The 19,182-nt window shown below is 40.1% G+C and overlaps 1 protein-coding gene across 5 annotated transcripts in view; it reads right to left on the reverse strand.

The window, feature by feature from the left end:
* Window positions 1-19,182, reverse strand: part of LOC109032713 (uncharacterized) — a 393,313-nt gene that overhangs the window by 42,586 nt on the left and 331,545 nt on the right. For all 5 annotated transcript variants that reach the window (XR_011900192.1, XM_072302208.1, XM_072302210.1 and 2 more), the window contains one exon: window positions 16,010-16,186. Coding sequence is in view for 4 of the 5 variants with exons in the window: in XM_072302208.1 (XP_072158309.1) it covers window positions 16,010-16,186 (177 nt within the window). In the remaining variant the exon portion in view is untranslated. The remainder of the gene's footprint in view (window positions 1-16,009; window positions 16,187-19,182) is intronic.

Consider the following 19,182-nt stretch of genomic DNA (forward strand, 5'->3'; position numbering starts at 1 on the left):
GCCGATGGCGATTAAGCAACAGCCTGGCGATAAAGTGTATGCTAAACGTTACCAATTACGGATGCAAGGACTTAGTGAGTTTTTGGACTACCGCTCTCTTTTTGGGCCGCAGTACCTTGATTTAATTTGCGAGGAAAGCTCCATACTTTTGAAGGATGCCTGCCATTCCTAATATGTTGGAGCGCCTTCAATTTCGTATGATAGTGTGCAATACCTCTGGTGTGAAATAGTTGCTTCAAGCGCCGCGGTACGCTGCGGCGCGGCGCGCGGCGGGCGGGCAGCCAGCTCTGAACGCGCATTGGCGCCTGCAAACCTAACTGGGATACTTCACGCATGGCGCAATGCATGAAGTATCCTTGTTAGGTTTGTAGGCGCCGGTGCGCCGCCGCTCCGCTTTGTGTTAGGCTCTAATATTTAATCTCGCGGAGTCAGCGTTTTTCAACTCATGACTTTGAAATGTTTGCACACTCTGTATGGATTATTCTCATTTTAATGTATTGATGAAAAAACATATGTAGTAAAGGAAAATATAATGTGCGTTTTGTAAATATTAAGGTGATTCCGTACAAACTTAAGAATTTACGAAGCACAAGAATTTCTACACAATTTCTTATAGCCTTTTATAGCCGATGGCGAAAAAGCAACAGCCAGGCGATAAAGTGTAAAACCCGGCGATATTAACTATATAGCCCGGCTGTATAATTTTTTATAGCTTCGTGTAGCCCAGCCGTATGATTTTTTCCACTTTCTACAGCCAGCTATATGATTTTCTATCGCCCTCTTTAGTCGGCTATAAGAATTCTTATGGTATTTTGAAACGCAGCTCCTATCGCCAATTTTTAACAGGGGTAAACAATTATTTTAGTAAATTTGTAATCGCACATGTTTCAAGTTTTATATTTTAATCGTAATATTTGGTGTACATTTTTAAAGCGTGTCTTAAATCATTATCATTTCCGAAAATTTAAGATAATTGGAAGCAACTGGGATAAAAATATGCTAACTTCGTAAGAGAATGAAATACACTTATTTTTGACTTCAAAAAAAAAGGGAATCTTTTGGCGATGTTCCGACGATAAAACTTGCTAAGTATGCTAATTTTTTCAATCTTTGTTCACTCATTTTTTTTAAATATGCCTCATATTTTTCTCGACGTTGCCACATACTTCAGATAATTATTTGTGCGAAAATGACTTAGTGCGGCAACGATAATCGGAAAAATCACCACAAATGCACTTTGTGCGGAAAAGATAGTCAGCCGACATTACTACCGTGGTAACCGTTGGATAACCGTGTTTATATTCTCCGTGCAGGGAGGGAATCCCGACAAAAAGTTTCGCAACTTCTCCGCAAGGAGCAAATATTTTGCTTGGCTCGCTCTCGTTGAGTAGAGATTCATCTGCAACAAGTTCATTTTCTCTGGCTTTGTCAATATCGCAGTCGCTCTTTTCGTCGCTCCTCTGACGCGAGGGCGTATCTCAATTTGAGCGTGAGCCCTGTTCTCCATATAACTGAATGCTTTTCGGGGCTCATGTGGAAATTGAGATACGTTCTTACGTCAGAGGAGCGACGTTTAGAGCGGGTTCTCAGCTCGGTTTCGTCTTAAACCCACTGCGTGGATGGATTAGTATATTTGCACTGTGTGCAGACAAACTTTAAGCAGAAATTTCAAGAGCACAGCAGTTTACTTTGTAATCTGTTCGCACTAATCAAGCACGGTGAATGAGGACATATATTACTATGTGACGCACATTACGACGGTAAAACTACCAGACCCGCATCTCGTAAGCGGTGTTTGAGAATCTCCGCTCCCTTTTTATGTTTTTGCAGGAGGACAAATCAAAAACGTTCCTTGAAGTTTTCAAAGAATGGAACTACTGGAGAAGGTACAAATTTAAGCATTCTGATAAATGTTTCATAAGAAGAATTTCACGTAGAACACGGCTTGAGCATCGAAAATTGATGAAATCAAAGTTTATGCACTTCAAAATAAGAAATTGATGATGTAAAAACTTAAAATTGATAGTTTTTTCCGGAGGGGAATGTAAAACTTCTCAGCATTATACACTGTACAGTTTTCACGAAAGTAGCGTTAACACCAAAAAACGCCTTTAAAACACCAAAGTAGCGTTAACACCGAAAAAAGTCTTTAAAACACCAAAAAGGCGTTAACACCAAAAAACACCTTAGTTATTTTTCAATCCCTGTCACAGTTTGAACCAAAGTGGCGTTAACACCGAAAAACGCCTTTAAAACACCAAAGTGGCGTTAACACCAAAAAACACCTTAATTATTTTTTCAATCCCTATCACAGTTTTAACCAAAGTGGCGTCAACACCGAAAAACGCCTTAATTTGCTCAATCCCTGTCACTGACATCGAAGGGGCAGTAAGAGCGAGTCCACGGATGCATCGGCAATCTCATCAACGCCTCGCTCTCTGTTCACCATCTCAAGAGGTAGATGCAGGACGTGGAGCGAGGATGAGGGAAGGAGGGGCATGAGAAGATGGGAAGAGGGGGAATGAGGGGGGATCGAAAATGAAAATGCGGAACTGAAGCCGTCTGTGGGGCGGGGCGGGGGCTTGTTGTTTATCTTGTAGACGTGAAAAGCGATTATCTCTCCCGGGAACGAAGACGTCTCCCGGCGGGCAGAAGACGGCGCGCGGCCGCTGGGTCGGATACTTCAGTGCTACGCAAAAACGCCGTGAGAGCATTCGGAAGTTTGCGAGAAACACGATGGTGCCGCTGGTTTTCTCTGAGGGAGTTGTATAACTGAGCTGCAAGAACACAGCGAAGCGCCTTCAATTTCGCTTGATACCGCAAGCTTCACCGCGGAGTTAGTTTAGTTGCTTAACCCAACCGAACCTAACTTGGCTTGATATTCCGCACCGGATTGATTCTGTGACCGGCGCAACTGGCCCATTCAGCCAGGGTGGGTCCGCAAACGGACTACAATTTGCAATAAGGAACTATAAATTCTAGCCCGGTTTAAAAACAGTTTTTGCCTTTAGTTGCCTTTAGTTCTTTCAGATGAGCCAGAATTTATAGTTCCAAATGGAGATGTTGCACGTGTGAGGAATTTGGAATTTGACTCTTGATTCTTATACAAAAGTTCGCGAGAAACACGATGGTGCCACTGGTTTTCTCTGAAATCATCTCCCAAGCTCCAAAAAAGCTCTTAAGTTGAGGCCAAAATGGAAGGGATATCCCACGCTATCCTGAGAGTCCACCTCTATATCAAAACAATCTCTCCATGCAAAGATAGGAAGCAAATACATCAGCAGGGTTGCCGTGTTCTCAGTTTTAAAGTCCCCAAATAAGGTGGCAGCCCTGTCAATGTATTTGCTCCCTATCTTTGCATGGAGAGTTTGTCCTGATGTAGAGGTGGACTCTCAGGATAGCGTGGGATATCCCCTCCATTTTGGCCTCACTTGAGAGCTTTTTTTGAGCCTGGGGGTTGATTTCAGAGAAAACCGGTGGCACCATAGTTTTTCTCGCGAATTTTTACAAAAGAATCAACAGTCAAATCGCAAATTCCTCACACATGCAACATCTCCATTACAAATTTTCCCGAAAATCCGCGGTTTGTCAAAGGAAATTCGGCAACGTCCGGAGGCTCATACGGTGTTCTTCCGGAGCGCGATAGGATATCGCCCGGCTTCCCTGCTTATGACACGCCGAGCCCCGCATTGACGGCTCCCGGCTCCGTCCACTTTTGCCACATTGTGCTGAAAAACCAGCACTTTTCTTCATCTAAACGCGTGTTAAATAAACAAATCCGTCAACTTGGCTCCGTCAGTCGCTAACCTTGGGTCTTTGGTTTATCTCCGGCAACAACAGGTGCGCCCGTCTCGTCAAATTGCAGTTTTCCTCCCTTCGACGGCATCGTTAAGACGGCACCTGTTGTTTAATGTGACAAGTCGCATATCCAAGGGAAGGTGTGCACTGTGCGGGGTTGTCGTGTCAGAATACAGGGCACACAGTATTCTACCCTCACTGGAAAAAAAACACAATGAATCTTGAGTCCAGACTCTTAAAGACATCGACAAGAAAAAATACTCTTGATTTAATCAGATTTAAGCTTAAATCAAGAACCAAGCCTCTTAATTTGAGCGGATTTCCTTTTGATTTAAGCTTAAATGTGATTGAATCAAGAGTCCTTTTTCTTGTCGATGTTTTCAAGAGTCTGGACTCTAGATCCAATGTGGTTTTTTTTCCAGTGCTGCTGAGGATCAACAATACACTCAATTTATGTCCGTGTTGCATTTGTGGAAAAAGAAGGCGTCCTTATTTGCAGCCAACGTCTTGATGCAACTGGATTTCATTTTGCAATAACTAACCGCTATCTCTGGCTCTCCCGTAAAAGCACATATCTGCATAGGGAAACCAGTGGCATGCATATTGTTTCTAAAATGGGCCAGATATAGTGGTTCCTTATTGCAAAATGTAATACAACTATTTGCGCTCAATTTGTCGTCTCCTGGACGCACTGGAAAAAAAAAAAGACATTGGATCTAGAGTCCAGACTCTTAAAAACATCGACAAGAAAAAGTACTCTTGATTCAATCAGAATCTAGCTTAAATCAAGAACCAAGCCTCTTAATTTAAGAGGGTTTTCGTTTTGATTTAAGCAAAAATCCGATTGAATCAAGAGTATTTTTTCTTGTCAATGTTTTCAAGAGTCTGGACTCTAGATCCAGTGTGTTTTTTTTTTCAAGTGCGGAAGAACGTGATTCCATTTCAATGTTGCCAATTTTCCCTCGGAAATTGACTAATAATCGAGATAATCTTGGGCATTTCTGACTAAAAATTTCCCTGATTTTTCTCTAGATTCCAAGCAAAAAACAGACAAATTTTAGATAAAAATTGCTTACGTACATTTTTGTAGAATAAATTAATTGTTTGAGTCAATTTGGCAACTTTGGAATGGAGTTACGTTCCTTCGTGCTGGAGACCACGAATTGGACTGCATTTTGCAGTAAAGAACCATTAGTTCCGGCTGATCCATGAAATCAACTATCTGCCTAATCAACTATCTGCTTATATCTGCGATTTTCCTATAATGAGTCAAAACTATTAGTTTCTTATTGCAAAATGTAGTCCAACTGAAGTGTATTGCACATCAATGGCCAAAGTGCAAAACCACGTGCCTCCATTGTAATGTTTCAAAATTTCTACTCCTATTTTAATTTTTACAAGAATCGCATGGAGCTTGTTTCATGTAAAAATGCCCTTTTCATTTCTCACCAAGAAGCTTTATTTCTGGTCTTCTGTGAAGATACGAGGGTCATCCAAAAAGTAAGTTCACCCCTTTCATATCTCCGAAACTAAAAGGGATAAATCAAATCGGTAAAAAAGGACTTATTACTTATATCTTCAGCTCTCCATAGGTACCAAGATTTTTAAATTTGGGCCACTGGTTGCCGAGATATTTGATTTTTACGTGAACAACTCCCGGCCAGTTCCGTTCACCAAACGACGCGCTGATATGAGACGCACCGCGCGCTGTCGCGTCGCTTTTGTCTTCTGAGACTCTCAAGGAGTACTTCTCGTCCATTATTTAGAGAAAGGGTGTACAATCAATGCACCACGGTATTGTGGAATATTGAATTCGTTGCGATTGGCAATAAGAAACAAGCGACCGGGTCTCTTGTCTCGTGGCCCCCTATTCCTTCACGATAATGCCAGACCTCACACGGCGAAAGAGACCCAAAATTTGTTGGACAAATTTGCGTGGGAGGTGTCACCTCATCCTCCATACTCTCCAGCCCTTGCCCCGAGTGACTATCATATTTTTCCGCAACTCAAGAAGCACCAAGGTGGCCAGCGCTTCGAGAACGATCAGCGGGTGATGGAAGCAGTCAATGGCTGGTTCAAGAAACAACCAAAAGTGTTCTTTGAGAACGGCATTAAGAAGCTTCAGAAACGCTATGAAAAATGCATCTATAGGAACGGAAATTACGTCGAAAAATAAGGTAAGATAGTTTTAAAGCCAATCTTAGAATATTTGAGTTGGTTATTCCTACGTAGATGTGTGGGGAACACAGTCAATTCAGGTAGCGTGACAGGAATCGCAGCGCATCGTTTGGTGGACGGAACTGGCCGGGAGTTGTTCACGTAAAAATCGAATATCTCGGCAACCAGTGGTCCAAATTTAAAAATCTTGGTACCTATGGAGAGCTGAGGATATAAGTAAGAAGTCCTTTTTTACCGATTTGATTTATCTCTTTTAGTTTCGGAGATATGAAAGGGGTGAACTTACTTTTTGGATGACCCTCGTACATTAAACAAACGGAAACATAGGCAGGGTTCCTAGTATTTTCAAAGTTCCAAATCCCTTGTGTATTTCCTGATTTTACTTAGTTTTTTCTACGATTGAAAGGAAAAAGAAAAGGCAGAATTCATCAGATGATACGATGAAATAATCATTCCATCAGTCAGGATTTGAAGTTTTCAATCATGGATACAATGTAAAGAATCAAAATTCCTGTTTCCCAGGTTTTCGCTGAATGAACTAAGTAAAATACGAACGATAAAAATGTTGAACTCGCCATATTGACGCGGGAACGTCACTGATGGCTTAAGAATAACCAAAACACCAGTTGAAACCGAAAAGTAGCCTTCTTATGTGAAACGGTCTACACCTAAAATGGAAGTCCCTCCTAAAACGTAAAGTTTTTCCTTAGTAAATAAAAAGTAGGGAGCGCTGAAGGGTCGAAGTGATGATCATTCAATCTAAAAAAAAAGTCCATTGTGCCATTTGAAGCTCATAGAGTGTAATGAGGGGCGGTATCTGTCTAGCTGAGTTAGAACCACATACGAGGCGACATGTTTCCATTGAACATACGAGGTTTCATCTTATGAGGGCATATTTATTCGAACGTTAATCTGAGCAACCTGCGAGCGTTTCCAGTAATCGACCCAGTGGCGTGGCGTGATTTGCGATCTATCGATATTTCCCCATTTGAAGCTGTGGTAAATAGTCGATTATTAAGGTGTTGGCTGCAAACACCCTGTTCATCGATACTCTTCCATAGGTTTAAATGGCCGATCAATCGATACACCGCAAAGCACGCCACGCCACTGAATCGACCGGAATTAGCGAGCATCCACTTTCCTCTCTTTCCGGTTATGTTGTAAGTTTCATTGGGACGTATTTCTGTCAAACGGAACTGTGTGCATTAAGACATGAGCCCTGAGACTCATAGGAATATATGCATAACAGGGCTCAAGTCATAATGCACATAGTTCCGTTGGGCAGAAATACGTCCAATTAGTTTTCCTTCCCGCCGTTCATTCGAGGCAGGTATAAGCACCTTGTAAGGTGGCAATACTGAGCTTTTCCCATTTGAATGCGTGGAAAATAATCGATTATTAAGGCGTTGGCTGCGAACACCCTGTTCATCGATACTTTTCCATAGGTTTAAATGACCGATCAATCGATATACCGCAAAGCACGCCACGCCACTGAATCGACCGGAATTAGCGAGCATCCACTTTCCTCTCTTTCCGGTTATGTTGTAAGTTTCATTGGGACGTATTTCTGTCAAACGGAGCTATGTGCATTAGGACATGAGCCCTGAGACCCATAGGAATATGTGCATAACAGGGCTCACGTCGTAACGCACACAGTTCCGTTGGGCAGAAATACGTCCAATTAGTTATTCTTCCCGCCGTTCATTCGAGGCAGGTATAAGCACCTTGTAAGGTGGCAATACTGAGCTTTTCCCATTTGAATGCATGGAAAATAATCGATAAATCGACGCAAAATGAACGAGTTAGAATCGATTATTTACAACGGATTTAAACGGAAGGAAAACGTTACTACCAACTTCTTAAGAGAATCGCCAATAATTCAAGGCAGGTGTGCGCATCGTCTTTGCGAAACTTGCGACTCGATCCGCTAAATTCATTCATTTCTCCTGAAGTTTCCGCGAAAAAGTTCCGCAACTTTATCCCCGGGAGCGTTGTACAAAAACATCGTTGTAAGTGCTGTACAGGGGATGAATTTATTCGGTCCGATCGCTATTAGTAAAATGAACAAGTTGTTAGAGCTAACTTTCTTTCGCGCTTTCGTATGCTACGTGTGGCCGATTTCGCAGTCGCTTTTTAAACAGCTCATTCTCCTGGGAAAGCCTAATATGGTTTGCATTTTGATTGAGAACAACTTAGAGAGGCCTTTATTACAGCATCCCAAAAATGACAATTTTTACAAACCTCGAGTGAAATTCGACAGTACAACTTTGGAAATACATCCTTGAAAAGGTTACAATTTTTTGCCTTTTCTGAGAACACGGAGACGAAGAAAAAATTCTATGATTTTGATTAATTTTAAACAATATACGGACTTCTTTAAAGCTCTGTACGGGTGTTTGTTATATACTAAGGAGGAAAACGATGGACTGGCTAAGGTATCTTGTCGGTTGCCGTTATCCCGCCCAACACGGAAATATTTTAAAAATATTGCTGAAATATTGTCAAAAACATTTTAACAATATTTTAACAATATCGAAATAATATTGCTGCAATAGTTTGTTGTCCGCCCCCTGACAATATTGCAGCAATATTGTCAAGGTAATATTGATAATATATTTTAAAAATATTTACTTGCGATGAGGTTATCATATTCCATATCCGTGTGCGCGCACTCTAGGAGACGTCTTTGGTACTAATTTTCTTTCTAATGTACACATGCGTCCAGGTTGTGGATCGTAGAGTTGTTACTGACCTTAAAATCCGCGCCGTCCTAATCGGGATCAGAACCCACGCCTCGGGGTGGAGTTGATATCCGAAGTCCAGTACTTTACCACCAGACCAGCCAGGCTTGATGTAGATGGGCCCGTAAATTCAATCTCTTAACTATCGCAGGCCTCTGAGTCCGTAATATGTTTGTTTATTGACGGATTCTTATAATATTTTACCAGAATTTATTATTTATTATTTATTTATTATTTTTTATTTCATCCTGTAATTTGTGTTTCAAATTCTTTATTAATTGTACTCAACATATTCCTATTCATGTATTACAAATTTTCGTTTTTTTTAACTCTCTCTCATTTTTTTTCTTTACCAAATTACTGTTTTTTATAATTGCGTCTTTTTCCAGTTTTAATTATTTGAGCTTTTTCCTAGTTTGAATTTATGTCGATGTATTTATGTTATGTTATTTATTTTTTTCTCTTCTTTTTGTCTTTTCTTCCCCCCCCCCTTTCTTTTTTCTAGCGATTGATTTTAGTAAGTTCCGCAAAATAATTGGTAAACAGAGCAAAACCATACGCTAATTTGGCAAACATTTTGAAAATCTAGCAAAAATTTTAGCCATAATAGCATAAACTAGTAATGTTAATTTCGCAAAAGTATAGTGCCATTTTCGCACAATAAAATTACCACTTTTGCAAATTGTTTTGTCGTTCTCGCCCCGAGGGTGGGCATTTTAGCAAAAAAAGCAAATTGCAGAAATCGCAAACCATTTTTTGCCATTTTAGCAATTAATTTTTAAATATTACAAAAATATTTATAAAATATTTTTAACATAATATTAAACAAATATTTTTAAACTAATATTTCTAAAATAATTTTAAAATATTTTGTAAATATATTTTACAAACTGTTTTAAAAGTAATTACATAAATATATTTTGTAAATATATTTAAAACATTTTTATAAATATATTGTTACAATATTGTCATGAAATATTTTAGCAATATTGTCAACATATTTCTGCAGTGTATTTAAGGAAATATTTACATGACAATATTGTTTCAATATTGACAATATTGCTGCAATATTGCTGCAATATTTCGTGTTGGGCGGGTAGTTAGTCAATCACCTACCCTTTTTTGTCCATTATAACCACCCGCTTCCACCAATAATATCGCTTAATTTACACTATGTCTACTCCGTCTATCGTTTTGTCTATCAAATTCATTAATCAGCCCGTTGATGTAGTAGATCACAAATCCCGAAATCGAGCCTCATCGACGAAGATCAATCGATTAAGCATCCTAAGATGATAGATAATCAGCCTTTCGGACGAGGTCTTTTCGTTATCCTCGGAACCCGAGAAGCCCACCAGAAGCCAAGAGTTGGCCGCCTTCCGTATCCAAAAGCCCCCGCAATCAATAGAACATTAGAGGAGCCCGCAGCGGGCGAACGAGCGAACGCCTGGAGCCAAGATCAAACACTCGGTATTCCGAGCGCAATTCCGAGCCCCATTCTCTCTAAACGCCCCCCCCCCCCCCCGCATCCCGCGCCGCGCTTTTCCTATCATCGAATATACACTCCTGTGGCAGTCGATAGACAAGACCCTCAAACGATTCAATCGATGGATTTCGAGTCGGGAAACGCGTTAGCTCCCGTTTCTTTGGCCCAGTCCGATTACGCGCTGCTGCCGGACTGAGTAGAATAGACGCATTTTGCAATACTGCCTTGCTGAGGAAGAACGCCGTACGAACATTCGAGAGTAGCCAAATTTCTTTCAATTGAAGGTTCGTTTTTGAGGGAAGTTATGAATACTTTTCCTTGAAATTTTCAGCAACTTTAAGTGAAATTGCAAGCAACATTATCTGAAAATTGGAAGAATAATATTCATAAGTTTACCAGGAAATATGCGTTTCATAAATGGAAATTTGGCAACGTCCGAAGGTTCATAGGGCATTTTTCCTTAGCACGGCAGAATATTGAATGACTGCTTCTGGCTCGTTTTAGAAACAACGTGGGTGCCACCAGTTTCCCTGTGATGATTGGATCTTTTAAAAATAAGTAAAAATGGTGGATCCCCGTTGTAAAATGACGTCTGAATGTAACTGCCTACCGGAAAAGGGGCCTCAGAGCCTCCGAATGAGTTCCCATTGTGACCATTTACGGGGAAAGGGGCCCCATGGCCTCAGGCAACCACTCATCTCCGTTTTTTGGAACCCAAAAAAAAAGGAGCTCTCACCTTCAAATTTTTGGAAATATTCTTTTGGGACATCAGGGAACTTGACTGAACCCAGAAAAACAAAAATTGCCTGGCTCGCAATTTTATTGAAAAATCTTATCTTGCCTGGACTACGACGAAATATCCACAAAAAAATAAAAATATCTCATCAAAGACAATTTGGCACCGTTTAGAATTCTCTATAGCATGGCAGAATTGCAGAACACTCTTACAACTGGAATAAAACGGACGCATTTTACGAATATCCGTTCCCAATGAAATCCGCATTCTCCACGTGCAAGGTATGGTATAGGGGGCTTAATGCAAAAACTGCAATTTTGAATTACAGCGAATGTGTTGTAAACTACAATATTGGCTCCTGTTCGATCAATTTATGCGCAACTCGGCGTCACAGAGTATTTTTTGAAGGAGACAGTCCTTGACATGGAAAAGGAACTTCTCGGCATAAAAAAAAGTCTGACTTTCAACATTCGTTTAAAATGAAGTTGAATACTTTATTTTAACCCGAAATGCCATTTTAGGCTCTCAGTAACACTAATAATGTAAATTACTCGTAATTAAGCATTTGACGTACGCAGCGCAAACAGTACTCCAAGTTAACACATCAAAACTTCATTCTCTGTAGGTCGCGGTCGATCCAAATAAAACGCCTTCAATTGCGTGTGATACTGTGCAACACACCAAAGTTGATATAGTGGTATTCTTAGGTTGGAACCTAACTCGAGCGAGTTGCTCTACCAAATGAAGCATGTTAACCTGTTGCCTGCTGTATCTCAAGTTACCACGCATATTTTATGCCCATTATTACCTGTGACCAAAATTTGAGCCTCAATCGTTTTAAAAAGAAATAATTAGCATCATTACTGTGGCCAACGAAAGAGGCTCACCTTAAGGAAAACCTGTCTGTCGATCGTTTTTCATGAAACTCAATAACAGAGGGTATTTTTCGACGGGAGCCTCGAATTTTAAGTGAAATCTTTAAAATTCTAAAATCTAAGATAGCAGACGCAGCTGAAAATGCTATATCGGCTTTTCCAAAGTATCCGTTTCTCTGCAATCAAGGTACGTATTTATTTTCTGTTCATTAATTTCGAAATTTTACTAACAGCTGCTGTCTTGAAACTACTTGTTTTTCTTTTTTTTAAAAAATAGGTAACTTATGAGAGGAAATTTGGCACCAATCTAAAGCCCCCTGGAGCTATTTTCAATAGCTGCACTAATCAGTAAATAAAACAATCTCAAATACAGGAGGAAAACGAACAGGAACGCAATATCTTTTTTTATTTAGCACAAGGAGAAAAGCAGGGAGAAGTAACTAGGCAACTAAAAACTATACAATGTTGTAAAGCTTTTACACCCCCCTTGCCCAAATTGGGAAGCTCTACTCCAAATCTTGCGGAATGTATTTTAGGACATCAGGGGACCTAACTGAGTCCAAAAAATAAAAATTGCCCAGCTCGCAATTTTTTTTTTTTTTTTTTTTTTTTTTTTTTTTTTTTGCTAAATCACATCGTGCCTGAACTACGACGAAATATCCACACAATTTATTTTTTTTTCTTACACTTTAAATATCCCACGAGAAATATATCCCGCGCTTTACCATCCATAATCAAGCCGGATCCAGGTAACCGTTGTGTAATAAGGTATCTCACGAGAGAAAATCTGGCACCATTCAGAATTATCCATAGCGTGGCAGAATACTCTTACAACTGGAAGAAAACGGACACATTCCGAATATCCGTCGCCGACAAAATCCACGTGTAAACTTACGACTCAACTCGCGCGATCAGCGAAAGACCCGGAGCCGCGTGCGAAAGACCTCAATGCCAGGATTTCAAGCAAATTCGATTCGAGGTTGCATTATGCACCCCCCCCCCCCCCCCCCTCCGTCACCTCCCCCTAATTCCGTTCCTAGTCCTCACCCTCGACGCTTTATTTGAATAATCGCGAGTGACTCCGATCCCAGCGGCGGTGGCGGTAATACCCTCTTCAACGACGCCTAGCTCGGCCAAAACCGCGTATGCGCATAGGTCCTCCATGCGAGATAAGTGGTTTTTACGCGGTGAGGAGGGAACACGGGTGTTTCGACTTAGAGTTTGTTCGGGCACGAGAGCATGTAAATTCCTAGAATTCAAGCAGTCACTTCTGCATCGTCTTTATTTGAGGGCGCTCTAGCCCGCAGAGCTAAGGAGGAACGTCGTATGAACACTTGAACGTTGCCAAATTTCCATGGATAAAATAGAAACTGAGTGAAAAATTTGTTAAAATTCGTCTCGAGGTTTCTTCGTAGAATTTTGATGGCAGGTTAATCTAGCATACCTGAAAACCTGAGGAACATGGAAAAATTCCGAAGAGAATATAACTGTTAAATGGACCCCGTTAAACAGAAAGGAACCAAGCCACATTAGCTATTGCCAAATTTAATCGGGCATTTTAATTTTGTACATGAAAACGGTTGTGCGGATTCTTGTGCAAATTTTAGTGAATTTTCTCCACAATACAAGGCAAATTCCTTAACATTTTCAAAGGAATCTGCGCAGACGTTCTTTCGTAAAAAATGAAATTTCCCTGTTAAATTTGGCAGCAGCTGATGTGGCTTGGTTCCTTTCTGCTTAACGCGGTCCATATAGCTCTCTAAAATATAAATATAAGTCTGGGAAATTTGGCAACGTTTGTAAGCTTTTACGGCGTTCCTGCTTAGCACGGTGGAATTGAGTCTCGCCGTTGACGCACCGATGGAATTATTCGAGTCAGAAACAGAAGGAGTGAGATTGACGCGCGGGACTGACTTTAGATTAAGTCGTCGCCACCCTGACATAAGAGCGTAACCACAATCAACCATGAACCATACAGTGTAATTCATACAGTGTAATGCTTTTCCGGGCTCATCTTTATGTATAGTTACGTCCTTTTGTCAGCAGTGCTACGAAGTGTGAGGCGCCTTAGACCGCTGAACGTCACTGCTAAGGTTAAATGTTTGTCTCTGAACGTCGATCTATGCTTTATAGGAGTGATCCCGCTTGCAATCCTGACGTCGACGGTAATCAAATCTTCTGTGCAATGCTTTGCGATATATTGATTGTTATTCCATTTAAATCCATGAAAAGGATCAATATACAGGGTGTTCGCAGCGAACACCTTGATAATCGATTCTTTACCATAGGTTTAAATGGCAGAACAATCGATATGTCGCAGGCAAATAGTAAAATTAGGCATTTTGTCAAATGCCTAGGCAAATAGTCGAATATTCTAACTTAGATTGAAATTCTGCTTCTTTTCCTAATTTTTGACAAAGTAATTAATTTCTCCTGTAAGACAAAATTCTCAGTAAAAATTTGCATCGCACAATAGTATTTTAAACCGTTTTTAGCTCCTGCACAGACACTTATCTGGAAATTTTCAGTATGTCATAAAATACAGAATTTATAGGATTTCATCATTTAAAAATATGAGAGGCAAATAAAGAGGAAGAGACAAGAAGAATTCGTAGGTTTGATGAGTTATTTTTCCCAAAAATATTGAAAACTTGCGAGCTCCTCGCCATAAATTCAAAAAATTGTATAGACCGTCAAAATTTAACTATCTGCCTAGGCATTTGACAAAATGCCTGATTTCACTATTTGCCTGCGACAGATACATCGCAATTCACGCTACGCCACTGCACTGTGTATTGGCAACTCTCCTCGTCTTAAAAACGGCGTTATAGGCTAAATGACACCCCAGACGTTCGAATAGTTACTACTCTTCGGTTTCCCACCGGTAAACTCGACATATTTTGATTGCATATTTTGAAACTTTGTTAGCACGTCGCGTCGGTAGAATTTTTTTCCCCCCTCTCCATTGATTGTCTTAAATTGACTCATTGATTTTCGATGAGTCTAGAGATTCTGTTACGTTTCTATCCAAATGGATCACCAGACAAGGTGCGGATTAGAGCATTCTGACTCATGTCTCTGTTCATCTGTAAAGCCGGACTTTCCGAGAATCTGAGACGGAAATTTTGATGGACTTCAGGATTATAATTTGCACGACCCCTCAAAAACCACGACTCTTCTCAAAGTGGCCTAAGCGCTCTTAAATTAGTATTTTTTGAGCTTCCGGGACCAAAAAGAGTAGTGGTAAGTCATGAATAATCGATTATCGATGTTCACGCATTTGAAGCTATAGTAAATAATCGATTGTTAAGGTGTTCGTTGCGAACACCTTAATTATCGATCCTTTTCCATCGGTTAAACAATTGATACATCGCAAAGCACGCTACGCCCCCAAAGATGGAATCTTGGACCTAGCCTAGAGTCCCTTTATAAGGAGAGTTGAGACAACAAGGTCACGGATGTCACAAACGGGAACGAAGATTACACAAATTGAACGTTTTTCGTAATCTTTGCTCAACTCATTCCCGAATTCCTGTCTCCGTTCCCTCTCTCATTTCGTTTGTTCTTTGCCGTGCCTCTAATTTCCCGATCCATTCCAGTTCATAATCTTTTCAATCAATGAAAATATGATGTTAATTCCCGTTTGTGACACTGTGGAGGCCTAAAATACGGGAACCAATCAGAAATGGATTCTTTTTGTCTTTACTCTCAGTATAAAGGGACTCTACCGGGACTTGTCGTTTTCTTGGAAACGTAAACCGCCTTCAACTTACGAAGTATGCAACCCACGATGTGTGGGCCCCAGTACCCGCTAGAGTCCCCTTATACTGAGAGTTAAGACAACCCCCCCTCATAAAGTCACAAACTTGAATGAAGATTACAAAAATTGAAAGTTTTTCGTAATCTTTGATCGGCCCATTCTCAAATTCCTTTCTCCGGTCCTTCTCTCATTCCGTTTGTTCCTTGCCGAACCCGTAATCCCCCGGTCCATTCCAGATTATGATCTTTGCAATTGGTACAAATGTAATCTTTATTCCCGTTTGTGACACTGTGGAGGCCTAAAATACGGGAACCAATCAGAAATATATTCACACTGTCTTAATTCTCAGTATAAAGGGACTCTAGTACCAGCGAGCGCCTCGGGCCCCTAAGCTCTAATCTAGCCCCGATGGAAGGAATGATTGAGAGGACTTACCCTGACGAGATCGGTGAGGAGGGAGAGACGGAAGGTCCAATCGAGTTTGATTTCGTCCTGGATAAGGACGTCCTCGAGGCTTCCTCGGCTGCACCAGTCCCAGACGAGCGCCGGCCGACAAGGATCCGTCAAGCACCCGATCAACGGGTTCAGGTTCTCGTGCCGCAACCCGTGCAGCTGCAACACATTTCACAAGAATCATGAAAAAATGATTTTCAAACACCTCACACTAGAAAAAAAAAGTCTGTTGGATCTAGAGTCCAGACTCTTGAAAGCAATGACAAGAAAAAATACTCTTGATTCAATCGGATTCTCGCTTGAATTAGAAGGAAATCTGCTTAACTTAATAGGCTTGGTTCTTCACTGAAAAAATTAAATTGCTGATTTAAAAATTCAATTGCAACAAAAAGTGATTGCAATGTTTCAAAGTAGATTTTACAACAACAAAAATACTACTTTAACCACTCCCGTAGTTAATTTAGCTTACAATAGTCGTTAATGTAGCATTTTTGAGCTCGCCCACTCGGGAGAGCTCTTTGCGATCGATTTCTTTTAGCATTGGTAGTGTTCGTGGCGACGAATGGATGGTTCTCGTTGCCGTCGGAGGAACGGCCAAAATCCCATTGATTTCAAGGTCTAAAAGTTGAATTTTCGCGGGTTACAGTTTTCCTCCGTCGAACATTTCCGTTCCCTCATTCAACTGAGGATTAATTGTTCCTCGTTTGCTACACTAGAGAGCAGCACTTTCCAGTGGCCGAGCATATTATAGCATGTTGCTATGGTTTTATATCAAATAACCTAATTGTATGTTATCATCCTCTTATCTTTTCAATGCAGTTTTTGTGTGCAGTTGTACTTGCAATTGTTATTATTTCTTAAAATAAAAAACATGGTGACCTCGACGTGATTTAATAATTTGTTCAATTAATTTTAAGTTACTAAGACTAAGATTGAGATTTGCGCATAATTAATGGATAATCCTTAAGATTGCCGTTATTGGTACCATAGAAGGTTAATTAACCTCAAAATAATTGCATGCTTGAGAGCTCGGTTGAGACTCGCATTGGGATCCTTTCAGAGTTTGTTTAAACCTCATATCAAGAATGCTTTAGGATTCGTTTGAGCCCCTTGCATCAAGAATGCTTGGGAATTCGTTTGAGCCTCGCATTTAGAATGCTTGAGAATTCGTTTGAGCCTCGCATTGAGTTTCTTTAGAGTTCGTTTTAACCTTAAAATACAGATGCATGAAGTGCTCTTTCGAGCTCCGTGCTATTTATAGTGCGCGAGGTGCTCCATTGAGCCACCCCATACCTACAAAGGCGTGATGTGCTCCATTGAGCCACTCGCATACAAAGGCTTGAAGTGGTCTCTCGAGCTCCACGCTAAAATTCAAGTGAATTCCTTTTCAGCTCTTAGTGTATACCATAAGTATTGTGTAAGAATTATGGCAGAAACGTTCCTCCAAACCGTGCTAAATTATAGTTTCTTTGAACTCTGTGCCGATAAAAATTCAGAATTTCAGACTGCCAGCTTAACAAAGTATAACCTTAATTCAAGTTGGCGACTTGATTTAAAAAAAAAAATTAAAATTAAATCATATGGTTTCATTACATTGGTGACAAGTTAAGAAAAAGCTTATCAACGATGAAAGCCAGAAACAAAAATGCGATGGCAAAAATAGCCATTGCAACATTTGCCGCAAAATCACATTCATAAAAGATAATTCCATTTCTCTCTCTTTATTTCTCTTTATTTATTGTAATGTGAAAAATTTGTCATATGAAATTACGTCATAACATTTTGCATCGGCATGTAACCTCTGATAATTGGGTAAAGATTCATTTAATACATATACAATTTCAGAAAAAATCATTAATAGTTGTTAATAGTTTCCCAAAGGCGAGCTCTCCAACACAGTAGTGTTGGAACCAGCAGCTTGTTTGTTATGACATCTACGTTGAAATATTGCAGTCACTTTGTTTAGCAATTGAATTGTTAAATCAGCAATTTAATTTTTCCGTGAATTAATTTAAGCAAGAATTCGATTAAATCAAGAGTGTTTTTCTTTTCAATGTTTTAAAGTGTTTGGACTCTAGATCCAAACGTTTTTTTTTTCCAGTGGCATGACAGTCCACAAGCAATGAGCCGATAGCAAGTTCATTTACATAACGGTAAAAATTACACGGCTAATGAAAATCAATTTGTGACCGCCCTCCGGCTGAAGTATCACAAGCTCCATGGAACGTTTCAAAATTTCCGCCGCAATTTTATTTTTATACAGAAAAGTTGCTCAACGAAGCTTTTCGTAAGTTTTCCTGAATTATCTTTGTGCTGCCAATAAAATTCAGTGAAAAATTCAAACTAATTCTGCCAAAAATATCTCCATAAAGAAAAAAATGACGGCAGAAATTTGAAACGTCGCACAGTGGATATAGTAAATTAGAGAGGTCGGACGTGCAAATTTTGACAAATACTGCAAATTTTGATGTTATTTCGACACATTCCAAATTTTAAAGGGTGCTTTTAGAGGAGAATTTTCCGAGAAAATTAATAAGCCCAATTTGAGAACCTCAAAATTTTACATAAAGCACCCGAACTTTATTGTGCAGTGATAAAGAAAACCGCCATATGAACCTTCAGGCGTTGTCAAAATGGTTTTTGATGAAATTCGAATTCGCAGGACACTCTCCGAGTATTTGTCTCCCAATTTTTCAGAGAATTTTAATTGAAATGCGATCTAAATTATCTTAAAATGCCAAGGGAAAATATTCACATATTTTCTTTAAAGTGGATATTTTATTGAAAGAAATCTAACAACACTCGAATGTTCATACGGCGTTTTTCCTCAGCACGACAGTACAGTGAACCTTCGCACATCAGAGCCCAGATCTTTTACTATCGACGGCAACCGATGTATGTGGCGAGCAGCGTCACACGATTGTTGTCGGGTAGAGCGCCTTCAATTTTTCGCTATGCAATCCGGACATCCGTCAAGCACGAATACTCGCATCTCTGCGCCGTAGCATCGTGCCCGCATCCCACAAACGTCCACGGTCTTTCACGCTCGTTCGAGACGGTACTTTTAACGATGAACTATTCTGTCGTGCTAAGGAAGAACGTCGTTTAATCATTCGAGAGTTGCCAAATTTTCGCCGATAAAATGTTTATAATGT

This window comes from Bemisia tabaci, chromosome 7 (assembly GCF_918797505.1).
Source record: "Bemisia tabaci chromosome 7, PGI_BMITA_v3".
NCBI lineage: Eukaryota > Metazoa > Arthropoda > Insecta > Hemiptera > Aleyrodidae > Bemisia > Bemisia tabaci.